The sequence below is a fragment of the Molossus molossus genome, unplaced genomic scaffold (genome assembly GCF_014108415.1).
Source record: "Molossus molossus isolate mMolMol1 unplaced genomic scaffold, mMolMol1.p scaffold_m16_p_1, whole genome shotgun sequence".
Lineage (NCBI taxonomy): Eukaryota > Metazoa > Chordata > Mammalia > Chiroptera > Molossidae > Molossus > Molossus molossus.
In genome coordinates this window covers 53360659-53375479 of record NW_023425344.1, presented here as the reverse complement: position 1 = coordinate 53375479, position 14821 = coordinate 53360659, and the positions used below count along the sequence as shown (strand labels likewise).

At 38.0% G+C, this 14821-nt stretch overlaps 1 protein-coding gene across 1 annotated transcript; it reads left to right on the top strand.

Annotated features, from left to right (window-relative positions):
* The first annotated feature begins 5050 nt into the window (after positions 1-5050).
* Positions 5051-5764, top strand: LOC118640111 (translationally-controlled tumor protein-like). Its single transcript, XM_036276951.1, is given in 2 exon segments — positions 5051-5272; positions 5274-5764. Coding segments are annotated over 2 exon segments (519 nt in total). The 5' UTR covers positions 5051-5059; the 3' UTR covers positions 5580-5764.
* The last annotated feature ends 9057 nt before the right edge of the window (positions 5765-14821 follow it).

Below are 14821 nucleotides of genomic sequence, written 5' to 3'. Positions count from 1 at the left end.
CTTCTCCAAAGAGGACATACAAATGGCCGAGAGATATATGAAAAAATGTTCAACGTCACTAAGCATCAGAGAGATGCAAATTGAAATAACAGAGAGTTATCACCTCACACCCGCCAGAAGGGCTACCACCAACAAATTAACAAGCAAGTGCTGATGAGAACATGGAGAAAAGGGAATCCAAGTGCACTGCTGGTGGGAATGACCATTCATTTTGATAAGATGGGGTCTTTGTTGACTTTGACAATAATAGTTTCAATCATGTAGGTATCAGCCTGATTGAAGCATAGAAAAGAGATTGACAGGAGTAAGATGGTGTGGGGTGAGGAAATAAAGTGGGATAGTAAGTAAAGACAACTCTTTTTGTGAACTTCACTATAAAGGGGAAAAGAGAAATGAGACTGTAGCTGGAAGAGATCTTGAGTCATGTGAGTACTTTTCAAATATGGGGGTAATATCTATATTCTGATAAAAATCATCCAAAAGAAAAGCAAAAACTGATGATGTAGGAGAAAGACACTAAATGAAGGAGAAAATCCTCGAATAGACCAGATAATATGTGATCCAGCATACACGGTGAAGTATAGGATTTAATCAGGAGCCAGAATAGATCAGTTACTGAACAAGAGAAAGCAAAGTTTGAGAGTGTCGGAGGGTAGGCCGGTTGTTGTGGGGTTGGAAAGATGAGGTAGTTCTGTTCTGATTGCTTCTATATCCTGAGTGAAGTAACAGTCACAGTCATAGCTTAGATGGATGGGGAGGGGAGAGATGTCTGTTCTGATTCCTGATGTGTTTTCTTGGGACCCTGGACCACTTCACAGGTATGTGATATGTGCAGTTGCAGAGTCCCACACTCATAAAGGGTCCACTCTTGGTTTAATACCCTATTGTCACACTCTGGAACGTCTTCTAAATTTTTGAAAAAACAGCCCTACATTTTATGTTTCACTGAGCTTCACTAATTATGTAACTATTCCTGCTGGGACATTTTGAATATCTGTCACCAGTGTTCTAGAATTTCATAAAGTATCTTGTTTGGTAAGAGTCTTTTTCAACCATTGTACTGGATCACAATTGGGTTTTTCAAAACAATTAACATCCTTTGGGTCTATGAAACTGTCTTGATTTATTCATAATTTCCTCCCTTCCTTTTTCTCTTTTTGAAAATCCTATATTTTACTTTGCACTATGTATAATCCTCTAGTTCTCTTATCACTTTCTTCCTGTTTTTGTCATAGTTTTTTTTTTTCCTGCATAGTTTCTCCACTGTATCTTTCCACTGTATCTTTTGATCCTGATTCTGAAAAAAAATTTTTACACTATTGGTTGTGAATCACAATTCAAAGGCAATTGATATGATAATTTTGGAAATTTTTTGATTAGCATCAATTCCACAGGTTTAATGGAAATCAGAGTTTGGGGGAAAAAACACTCAATTTAGCCCAGGTTATGGGCCCAATCTCCAGCTGGGGGCATGCTGGAGGTGGCCAGTCGATGTTCTCTCTCATTGATGTTTCTATTTCTCTCTCCCTCTTCCTTCCTCTCTCTCTAAAATCAATAAAGGAAAAAATTTTTTTAAAGAAATAAAAACAGTAAATTTAGCCATGAAGTGATAAGAAGGAACAAAATACCACAGAGAACTCAAAAGAAAGGCATTGGATCCTTCAGAAACAACTTTAATTAATCAAAAAGGTTAATTACCTATTAGTAAACTATGTTGACCCAGATGATCTCTTTCTGAGGATTTGCAAATTAATTTTATAAAATCCACACGGTCAAATAACTAATCTTTTATAAATGTGATAAATATAATATCTCAAAGGTTTTTTTTTAGTCACCTAGAGTATTATTTAAAAACGCAAATGTTTTTGCCACTATAGCCTGATTAAGAACCAATCTTAAGCCCTGGCTGGTATAACTGAGCTTTTAGAGCATCAGCTGGTGGACCAAAGGGTCACAGGTTGGATTCCAGTCAAGTGTATATACCTGGGTTGCAGGTTTGATCTCTGGCCCTGTTGGGTTAACACGGGAGGCAACCAATTGATATGCCTTTCGCACATCACTGTGTTTTTCTCTCTCTCTCTCTCTCCCTCCCTCCCATTCTCTCTAAAATTTAATGAAAAAATATCCTCAGGTGAGGATTAACAACAACAAGAACCAACCTTGCTTTAGACATCTAATACACTCCTGTCATTCTTTTACTAAAATGATACTCTTAATGGTGGTTTAACCTGATGTGCTCTATCCTTTTCCAGCAATACATGAGCATGAGGCCTTTTGGTTCATGGATGTCAGTCCTGTTTGCAAAGCTCTTTGGTCTGTTTAAGGTGTTCAGATCATATTTGTGGAATGGAACTGAATTAATTATACAAGTCTTTGATTGTCACTTAGTATATAGCTTTGTGCAAAGAAAGCTATCTAGTTTTGACAGGGGTCATGGTTCCAGAACACTCACTGCTGCTTTCTGCAAACAATTTAAATGTCTAATACATTTCAAGTGGTACGTAAGTTATAAGGTAAGAAATCTATAACCAATGCAATTCACATAAAAGAAGAAAAAAACTGAAAACATATTTTCTTTGACTTTTATAAATCAAAAATCCCTCAAGGTGAGTATAACCCCTACACTTATGATATAAAAATATCTTTATTTCCCCAATTCTTAGGTATCTAAGAAACAACATAAAGACAAAGATATTTATTAGGTATTTGAAGACACTGCTTTGCATTGCCCTTGTGCACTATTAAGCACCTGGAATTACTTTGTCAGCCAGCCAATATTTCAAACACCTCTGGCTCTCTTGGTGTTTATCTAAATATTTGACTTCTTGTTTTCTTGTAATGCCACTCCATAGCCGAGGAAGATTTTGAACATTAAGTTCTTCTACCTTTGGACTTCAGGGCATTAATAGATGATAGGTATTTCTACAATGTTTTAGATGAGAAAAATATATTCCATAGAGGTTGGATTTGTGTGGTTATAAAAAAAAGCTAGGATTTACTGAGCACTTATCATGTGCCCAGAACTGACTTGTACCGTATTATTTCATTTTAACCCTCACAGTAAATAAGGGAATCGAGGCTGGGAAAAGTTAGATAATTTACTAAGGCCAGAGACCTACTTGGAAAGTTAGCCAAGCTACAAACCCACATCTGATTTAAGTACCTGTCTCTTAGCACTCACCATCCTGTCAGTGAAAGAGCAGTCCTAATTACATCTTGCAGCAAATGCAGTGTTTCAAGAATGCAGTGTATACTGAGAAAGACTTGGATAGCATAACCTTTCCAATTCTGTGTAGAACCATTACTTCACCTGCACCTACAGCTATAAAAAAAAAAAAAAGAAGGAGAAGAGGAAAGATAGAAAAATAAATAAATTTTTCTCCCCTGGAAAAGAAAAGTTAAATTCCAAAAATACATTTTATTTGGACCATTAGTTGGTTCTTAAGTGATTGCTTCTCAGGTCCAAACCCATTCTTCTTTTTGTATTTTATAAAGCTGGAACTAAGACTCTAAAAATTGCATTTCTTCTTTGTCAACTAATTCCTGTTACAATCTGTCAGAGGGGTTTAGAAGAAAATTAGAAGGCAGGAGGACTAGTAAACATGAAAAAAGAAAAAATGGTCTGGCCGGTGTTGCTCAGTGGTTAAGCATTGACCCATGCATCAACAGGTCGCCAGTTTGATTCCCATCCAGAACACATGCCCAGACTGTGGGCCCGACCCCCAGTGGGGGGCGTGCGGGAGGCAGCCAATCAATGTTCTCTCTCATCGATGTTTCTATCTCTCTCTCTCTCTCTCTCTCTCTCTCTCTCAAATCAATAAAGAAAAATACTTTTTTTTTTAATGTAGATAAGAGCAAAGGTTGGTGGAATAGGAAAGATAAGACTGAGAAATTCATTATATACAAAACATGGTTTTTTTAAAACATTAATAAAATTTTCAAACCTGGGGCAAAATTGGTTAAGAGAAAACAAGCAAGCACAAGAATTTTGAATTGAAAGAAGGACACATAACCAAAGTAACAGCAGAGATGAAAAGACATAATAATGTTGGGGGTTTCTGTTTCCAGCAGGACAGACAGGATGATTTAGATCTTACAAATCTACAACATTCTAACGCCAATAGAAAATGGACTAGAAACAAACAAACAAACAAAAATGTGAGATTATCAGAACATATGACAGTAAACTTCAAACATACACAAAATAAAAGAATAGTATAATGAATCTTGGGGGAAGCTAGGATCAGTCATCTGAGGAGAGGGTACTATACAGATGCTCATATTGCTAAGGCAGCAAAATAAGGCTAGTTTGGGGAAGATATAAAGAAGGTGGAAATAGGAACCAGTTGCTGTTGCCAGGGTAAAAGCCATTGCTAAAGATAAGCTGACATGACAGCCAGCTAACAGCAAGCAGAAAGAAAAAATTAGAATATGCCAATAAAACATCCTTAACAGTGATAGTGAAAGCATGTGATATTTTGTAATAGCGTACAATCTTTCTGAAGGCAATGTGGCAATTTGGATCTAGAACCATAAAAAATGTTCTTACCATTTGACGTGGTAATCCACACTTTGAGGCTTATCCAAAGACAGGATTTAGAGATGCGCCCAAACATTCATAGTGGTTCATGTCAGTATTAAAATTTAACTACATGCATAATAGCTACACGCAGATAGGGCTCACCTTATTATCCTAGTTCTTTGAGTACTTGCACTAGGTAAATATTACCTACAGAGAATGTCTTCAGTTCAGCTCCTGATTAAGCAATTCCAAAACCACTAAAAGTGTTCCCCCAAAAATCAGTCCAAAAATTTAGATTATAATGGTCATTCCAAATGCAGGACAAAAATAATCCAGAGGTTGTTCCAGCAATTTCTGAAATACAAATTGCTGATATCCATGTTAAGCAAATAAATAAAGCATAATTAAGAATTAATAAGGTGCTTTTCTACCCGCTCCCTGCCCCCACCCCGCGCGCGCTCTGGCTGCACCACGCTAGCTCTGAGCTCCAGGCTCCTGCTAAGGCAGCGCCGCTGTCATCTCCTTCCAGCTGTCATCATGATCACCTACCGGGACCTCATCGGCCATAATGAGATGTTCTCCGACATCTATAGGATCCGGGAGATCACAGAGGGGCTGTGCCTGGAGGTAGAGGGGAAGATGGTCAGTAGGACAGAAGGTAACATTGATGACTCGCTCATTGGTGGAAATGCCTCCGCTGAAGGTCCCGACGGCGAAGGTACCAAATGCACAGTAATCACTGGTGTGGATTATTGTCATGAACCATCATTTTCAGGAAACAAGCTTCACAAAAGAAGCCTACAAGAAGTACATCAAAGATTACATGAAATCAATCAAAGGGAAACTTGAAGAACAGAGACCAGAAAGAGTAAAGCCTTTTATGACAGGGGCTGCAGAACAAATAAAGCACATCCTTGCTAATTTCAAAAACTACCAGTTCTTTATTGGAGAAAACATGAATCCAGATGGCATGGTTGCTCTACTGGACTACCGTGAGGATGGTGTGATACCATATATGATTTTCTTTAAGGATGGTTTAGAAATGGAAAAATGTTAACACATTTGGCAATTTGGATCTATCACCTGTCATCATAACTGGCTGCTGCTTTTCATCCACACACCAGGACTAGGACAAACGGGACCGATGTTATCTTGAGCTCTTCATTTATTCTGACCTTGATTTATTTGGAGTGGAGGCATTGTTTTTAAGAAAAAAAAAAAAAACATGTCATGTAGGTTGTCTAAAAATAAAATGCATTTAAACTAAAAAAAAAAAAAAAAGAATTAATAAGGTGAATAAATTCAGTAAAATGTACTAATATACATGAATTTGTATACAAAAGTATGTTGCATTTCTATACACTAATAGCAAACTATGAGAAAGAGAAATTAAGAAAACAATCTTATTACAATTACATAAAAAAAGAAATAAAAAAACCTAGGAGTAAATTTAACCAAGGAGGTAAAAGACATGTACCCTGAAAACCATAAGCCAATAATGAAACTAATTGAAGGAAATATATAGAAATTCAAAGATATTCTGTATTTATGAATTGGAAGAATAAATATTGTTAAAATGTCCATACTATTCAAAGTAGTCTCTTTAGATGTAATCCCTATCAAAATCCCAATGGCATTTTTTACAGAAATAGAAAAAAATTATAAAATTTGCATGGAACCACAAAAGTAGCCAAGGTAATTTTGAGAAAGAAAAACAAAGTTGGAGACATTGCTCTCCCTGATTTCAAACTACATTACAAAGCTACAGTAATCAAGCAGTACGATATTGGCATAACAACAAATAAATAGATCAATGAACAGAACAGAGAACCCAGAAATAAACACACATATATGGTCAATTAATTTATGACAAAGGAGCCAATAATATACAATGGGGGAAGGACAGTCACTTCAAAAAATGGTGTTGGGAAAACTGGACAGCCACATGTAAAAAAATGAAATCAGACCACTATCTTATACCACACACAAAAACTGATTCAAAATGGGTCACAGACTTGAATGTAAGACCTGAAACCATAAAACTACTAGATGAAAACTTAACAGGTAAGATCCTTGACATGGGTCTTGGCAGTAGTTGTTTTGATTTTACACCAAAAGCAAAGGTCACAAAAGTAAAATAAACAAGTGGGAGTACATCAAACAAAAAAGGTGATGCACAAACAAAGGACAAAATAAAAAGGCCACCTACCAAATGGTAGAAAATATTTGCAAATCATATATCTGATAAGGGGTTAAAATCCAAAATGTATAAAGAATTCTTATGACTCGATAACAAAAAGCAAGAAAATACAATAAAATCACAATCCATTTTTAAAATGGGCAGAGGATCTGAATAGAAAGTTTTCCAAAGAAGACATACAAATGACCAATAGACACATGAAAAGGTACTCAGCTCAACATCATTAATCATAATGGAAATGCAAATTAAAACCTCAATAAAATATCACTTCACCCTTGTTACAATGTCTATAATCAAAAAGACAAGAAATAACAAGCACTACAAGGATGTGGAGAAAAGGCAACCCTGGGCACTGTTGGTAGAAATGTAAGTTGGTGCAGCCACTATGGAAAACAGTATGGAGGTGACCCAAAAATTAAAAATGTAACTATAATATGATCTAGCAATTCCACTTATGTGTATTTATGTGATGAAAATGAAAACACTAACTGGAAAGGACATCTGCACCTCCAGGTTCATTGTAGCATTATTGAAAATAACCAAGAAATGGAAGCAACCTAAGTATCTATCAATGGATGAATGGATAGAGAATGTAGTACATATAATACCCATGGAATATTATTCAGTCATAAAAAAGGCAGTCTTGCCATTTGTAAAAACATGAATGGACTTTGAGGGCATAATGCTATGCGAAATAAGTCAGCAAAGAAAGGTAAGTACTATATAACCTCACTTATATGTGGAATCTAAAAAAAATAAAATAAAAACAAGCTCATAGATACAAAGAACAGGTTGCTAGTTGCCAGAGGGGGCTTATTTATCTCTTATTCCCCTCCATGGTGTGATCCTTGAGATTGAATCTATGGCACTGGAAGCTGATCTTTTTGAACTGTATCAACTGAATCACTGGCCCTCTAGATCCCATGAGGATCTGACAATGGGAAACCCTGGTAGCAGGTTGGGTTGGGGGGGAATGAAGAAAGAACACTAATTTTCAACATTTCCTGCCTGCCAGTCACCATGAAAGGCTGCCTCTCTCTGTGGAAAGCTTCAGCTGTGACCAGGTGGTCCTCTCCCTACAGCTACCTTCTCAGAGTTCCCCAATCTATTCCCTCCCCTGGCGTCTTGAGGCCTAGGAGGAGTACTATCTCCTATTTTGCTAGCCCTGGGATAGTTTGCTTTTCTAAACTCTGCCCACACCTTCATAAGCAGTCCTCTTCTCAAACTGCCTACTTGGAGGTGTCTTCTGATTCTTTCCAGGGCACTGACTATCCAAAGGCCTTAATTCACAATTATGCATAACATCTTGAAAGGAGACTAATTGTGTAGTTGACAGTAGGGTCTTCTAGGGGATCTTTTGTTTGTTTTTAATCAAGATCTAATCATGAATATCAAGAGGATCTTCTGAGGCAGTATTAATTAGCAGAGGAGGGCTAAAAGATTCTTGTGGGCAAGAGTCCATGCATTTAGGAATTAATATAAACTATAGTTAGAAAATAGCAGAAAACAATGTGTCAATTATAATCCTGGGAAAATACTATTATTACCAGATTATTCCCATAGCAATGATGAATTTAACCTTAAAATTTTAAAGAAAATAAAATATTAAGAATTACTATACAAGTTTCTTCACTATTCTATCCATTTTTATACTCTGTGCTCCCAGTTTTTTGTTTTGTTTTGTTTGGGTTTCTTGTTTTGTTTTTGGTTTATTTTTTATTGTTGAAAGTATTATAGATGTCTCCCCCTTTTTCTCCCATTGACCCCTCCCCCCTACTTCCACCCCCATCCTGCTTTCCCCAGACTTCTTAGCTCTATCAAGTGTGCCTGTTGCACCTGGCTTCCCCAGTTTAACCCAATATTTATAAGTTTACTTATTCTGTACTAAGCAGCATACAAAAGGAGATGTTAGTATATGATCACTTGGGAATAAATAAAGCTAAACTGAAGCAGAGTATGAGCATTCTACACTCCTCCCACTCATCTTTCCACTTTGTACATTAGTTAGAGTTTTGTATAATGATAATTTTCTTTTGTTTGTATAATAAAGGAAATATAATTTGTTATAACTTCCAGACTGAACTAATATTTTATACTTGCAGGTATTTTTTGATGTTGTGTTTAAAATACTATTGATAGCCCTGGCCAGTTTGGCTCAGAGGTTAGAGCATCGGCCCACAGACCAACAAGTCATGGATTTGATTTTGTTCAAGGACACGTACCCCTGTTGTGATTCATCCTGGGCCCTGGTTGGGGTCGTGTGTCCCTTTCACATCAATGTTTCTCTCTCTCCCCCACCCCCACTCTATCTGAACAAAAATGGAAAAATGTCCTCGGGTGAGGATTAAAAATAATAACAATAAAATAAAATAATATTGATATCACAAATATCTTTAATTCAGAGTTTAGAAATTTTTTATTAAAACTTTAGTGAGCAGCATTAATAAATGTTAACAAAAATTCACCATGCCTAACATGTAATGCCATTTAATAAATACTACTTCAATTGATAAATGAAAGAAATGCATTAATGAACAAAATTAATCACAGAATCCCTTTTAAGAACATAGTGAAAGATAAACAAAACACTGCCATGATTATATCCTAGGTAAATTCTTGACATTTTCTATTACTTGTGTATTCTGGCAAACTAATATATAAGATCCAATCATTAAAACATCAAATAAATGGTTTTGTCACTTTACCTAGAAAATCATTTTTAAATTTTAAATGACCTAATGAATCATTTTTATCATTCTGTAATTTTGGTCCACTGTTATACAAAACATTTTGTATATGTGTGTGTGTGTTCTATGTCCAACTTTTTAGGTTCTCTGAATTCCAGCTCAAGGTTGACTAATGTTTTTTGTGGGGGTTTTTTTGTTTGTTTGTTTGTTTTGGTACGTGCCCCTAGCGGGAACCAAACCCGGGACTCTCTGGCCCACAGGCCAATGCTCTAACCACTGAACCAAACCAGCCAGGGCAAGGTTGACTGATGTTGATGGGACCCAGGACTGTCCCTTTTCTGCTGGAGGGACAGGCAAGAACACCTGAGTTTTCATTTACTGGTTATTGAATTACTCCATATGCTTAAGTGAGAAGCTAAAACTCAAGAAAGAGACACCTGAAATGTTCAAGGTAAATCTTGTCCTATTCCTATTTTAGGAGGGAAGAAAAAAAGGTCCTGTTTCATCCCCATTCATATTGTTGTTTATAGGTAGAAATTAGTTGAAATGTGTCTATGTTGGCTATCTTTATTTTTTTGCTGATTAAATATCTATAAGCCATCTAGCTAATTGTGAATTATCCATGAGGTACATAACTCTGACTTGCCATTTTTGAGTTCAGCTCCCTACACTTCTGTTCATGTACTAAGTAATTTATGCCCAGGCAATCATGAGGTTAATGAGAAAAAAAAAAAAAACAACCACAGAGTTGGGTGACCCCCCATAAAGACTGGGCAATAATTGCAAAGAAATTATGGGACAAAACTGAGGGAACTGGATCACTCCTATGGCCTTGCTTCATCTGTTTCAGTGCTGGGGAGGAAGTCACCTTCTAATCCTATCAAGTCTAAGCTCCCAATGAAATGGGCATTTCTTTCATAGGTGTCTTTGAAAACATGGAGCCAGCTTAAGTTCTGTTATCTTCTACTCCTGTAGAAATAATTAGCAGTTTTTATTGAAATTACTAATATACAAATTATCAGCATGTTTTAAAACACTCTGTTAACATCTACAAGCTCACCGTGTAAAAATGAAACGGGAACACTTTAGGGAAAGGGGGCTTTGGTTTCTGGCTTCATGTGTTCATGGGAAGTTTAATAAACAATCATTTCCCTGAGTTTGTAGTTTTAGGTTTAGGTTTATTATGTCATCTGAATGAAGGCAGATGTGGTTAGTAGGGTAGTAGAACAGAATTTGTCCCATCAAAAGCTTCCATTAGGTCACATTCAAAGGGGATTTCCCCATGACAGTACATTTCCCTTGACATAGAGATCTGCCTTCTAGTTTCTCACCTGTTATCAAAATATAAATAACTCACATATGTAGAAACATTTTACCCGAATTTTAAGATAAGCCTCATGTAGTCTCCTCTATATCTTTTCGTGGCTCCTAATAGCAAGTGATTGAGAGACATTTACACAATTGGTAATTTTTCCACAAGAAATCAATGCCTTATTATTCTTATTCTTAATAGCATTGGCCTTGGAAAATGTATTGAGGAAAGGGGCTTTAGGGAGAGATTTCCCAAATCCTCTGGAAATTCCACACTTGGTCAAGGTCTCAGACCCATGGCTCCTGGAGCATACAAATAACATTGTGCATGGATTGTGCTGAGTCATGCCTCAGCAATCTGTCACAGTGGAGTGCACACAGGAAGCGGGCTCCCTATGATCACTGTTACCACTTGGTGGCTGAGCTAGAAGAGCCCCATGGAAGACGTCCTCTGTTCAGGAGATATTTCATGTTCTTATCATGTACCAGGATCTTGGGGTTTAATTCAGACCCTGTTTCATGGAAAACACTGATCAGGAGGGAGAAACAAAACAAATCACTTATAATACAGTATATTAAGCAATACAGTGGGGCTTAAAGTCTATTTCCTGGACAAGTTACATCATTCCACCTGTGGACTTGTAGAAATGCAAATTCTTGTCCCAACCCCTTCTGAAACAGAAACTCTGCAGTCTTATGATTTGTATTTTAACAAACTTTCTAGGTGATTCTGATGTACCCACTAGGCTTGAGTTGGGCTCACAGAATTAGGGGAGAGCAAATTGGGAGACCTGAACCCAGATAGTGGCAGATTGAGGACAAGGGGCGGAGGGGGTTGCTACCTTGACGTTGTAAAGGATCAGCAGTTTGTTGAGTAAAAAAAAAAAGAAAAAGCAGCCCTGGCCGGTTTGGCTCAGCGGTTGGAGCGTCGGCCTGTGATACAGAGAGACCCGGGTTCGGTTCCCGCTAAGGGCACATACCTCGGTTGCAGTTTGTCCCCGGCCCTGGTTGGTCGTGCGGGTGACAGCCACTTGATGGGTCCCTTCACATCGATGTTTCTCTCTCTCTCTCTTCCTCTCTCTCCCTCCCGCTCTATCTGAACAAAAAATGGAAAAATGTCCTCGGGTGAGGGGGGGGGAAAAAAAAAAAGCAGGTGTGGGGAGCCTTGGAGACAGATGTCAGACAGAGTCTGCAGGAGGCTCCAAGAGCCAAGAATAGAAAGACTGGAGTTGAGGGCAGGAAAGGAGACAGACAGACCCAGACAGGAGTCTGGAGAGGTCAGAGGGGCCCAGTGAAGCTGGACTGACCATGGCAAAGGGCCTAAACTGTGTCTTGAAGACCATGGTGGCCAGTAGACATTGAGATTAAAGCCAGGGAAAGGCATGGTCAGATCTGCATTTTTAAAAGTTCACTTGGCAGAAATGAGTGCATGGTGGAGGGATGAAGCTTGAGGTTGAACCCGTGACTAGACTTCTATGGTGATCCACACCGGAGAAAGCAGGGCTTAGCCCAGGGCAGTGGGGCTAGGAAAGGGGGCAGGGCCCCAAAGACAGGAGATGTTTCAAAGTTACTTGCTAAAAGCACATATAATATATCACAAATGCTAAATCCATGGTATGTAGGTGCTGATAGTGAAAGCTGAGCAGAGAGTGAAAGGTAAAGTAAACAGAACTCAAAACTGTATGTACAGTATTACCCAATTTTTGAAATATATGTTCATAGATAATTGGCCAGTACTCAAAGATGCATGCCGAAGTCTTTATCTCTGGGTGGTGAGATTACAGGTCATTTTTGTTTTCTTATTTTTCTTTATTTTCCAAATTTTCTACACTGAAAGTGAATCGTATTTATAACCAGGAGCTATAACTTTTAGGGAGGAAAGGAGGAAAGAAGGAAGGAAGCAAGGAAGAGGGAAGAAAGGAAGAAAGGGGGAAGGAAAGGAGAGAAAGAGGGAGGGAAGGAGAAAGAGCCATATTTGAAAACTGGACGAGTTGATGTCAGAAGTCAGAGAGGTTCTTTACAGAGACAAATTATAACCCTACAGGAGACGTTTAAACTTGACCTGGGTCAAAATTGCCTACAAAGCAGGCCTTACAGACTATGACACTGAGCTCAGATATACTTTGGGGAAGCAGGGGTTTGGGGGGATGGGGTGAATTGGACATGAGCGGGAGCCCAGCTAGGGGAGTAAGGGGTGGGGGTGCCTTCCTGGACCATCCTTTCCATTGGTTTAGCAGATCTAGAAAAGTCACAAGAAGGGGATGTGTGCCCAGGGAAGTTATAGTCTTTGAGTCTGACTTCTTGGGTGGAGGCTACACTGCTAAAGCTGTACCAAGGATTGGCCACCAAGATGCTGACCCACCCGGGCCCTACCTAGCTGATCAGAGCATTTGGTGGCCTGGAGATGCTGAGATAAGGAGATACTTTGTGTTAGGATAGAGCACTGCTAACCATTGTGCATCACTACCTTGACAACTGCTAGTTTTTTCTGGGCACATTTCCTTGCTACAGGATAACACACAGTTCTAAAAGAATAATGATGACAATGATGATGAAAATAATGTAAGAAATCTATGGAGCATTGGGGTATGCTTGCCACGGACCTGGGAGTGAGGGTCACTAGCTGGTGATAGAAAGGTCTGGGATCATATCATTCACAAAGAAGCAACAAGGGGCTAGAATTCCAGGAACCATAACAACAATAATGAATACTGTCATTCATCACTATGTAAGCACTTCACAAACATGACTAGTTAATCTCACAGCAACCCTGTCTGGTTTTTGTTTTGTTTTGTTTTGTTTTGTTTTGTTTTGTTTTGTTTTGTTTTGTTTTGTTTTGAACACAACGTTTACAGAGGAGAGAGACTAGACCTCAGGCATAAATGATTCTACGAAGTGGTAGAGCCTCGAGTGAAAGCGAGATCATTTTTATTGGAAAGTCAGTACTAAGAGTTCTGTAGTGAGTGGTGTTAACTGTTGCACAAAAATGAGAATGTGCTTAATATCACTGAATTAACCTTACACTTAAAGATGGTTATGGTGGTAAATTTGATTTCATATTTTTTAACCACATTTTTTTAAAGGCTACCTATTGTACAGTGTGCTATGTATGATGTGCAATGTACTATTATACATTGTATGGCTATATTCCAAAGATATTTTGATGTGACCATTTTAATAATCCTTGGCATTAAGGAAATGCCTGCTTTTTGGATAAAACAACAGGTGTCCTAACACCTCACTCATTTCTTTCTTTCTCATCTTTTCTTCTTTTGTTGTCCTTTCACTCCTCCCCACCCTAAACAAATTGTTAGACAGATTTACCCCCTCCTCAGAACACACATACACACACACACACACCCCAGAGGAAAAGAATAAGTGAACTGGTAGCTTTTTAACAAGTTTATAGACAGGACGGTGGCGATGCTACCCTCTGACCACAAGGTGGGGCTTGTATTGGGACATACTGGACATCGCAAGGCTTCCTTATATTAGCCTTTTCCACTTAGAAACCTTTCTACATTGCCCCTAGTATGATGAAGGACAACCCATAGTAGCTCACTACACATTACCTTCCCAAGCTTCAGAATCCCAAAAGCACCCAGGATGGAATCTGTGCATAACTTAAGACCTGCATCTGGAACACTTACTTATCACAGAAAAGATAAAATACCTTATTTTTTCTAAATTTCTTTTTCCCTCACCAGGATGTACTCATGAAGCAAGGTAGTGCTTTCCTGTGCTATAGGGCTCCTCCATATAGCCCCCATAAATTCAAGGAGAGCCTGAACCTCTCTCTCTCTCTTTCTCTCTCAATCTCTTTTAAAGTATACAGTATATTGAAGAAGAGGGGAGAGAAGAAAGAAAAAGGAGGAGGAGAAGAAATATCAAAATAGGATTATAAGACGTGAAAACAAATAAAATGCCCATATTTAATAAATTGCACTTTTAAGATTGTACAAATATATTGCAATGTGTTGCAATATGTTCATATTATTAAAAATAGTTCTCACTACATGTAAGCCAAATCATTAGGCTGTATACCTGAAACATATATAGTAATATGTCAATTATATATCAATAACGCTGGAAAAAAGATTT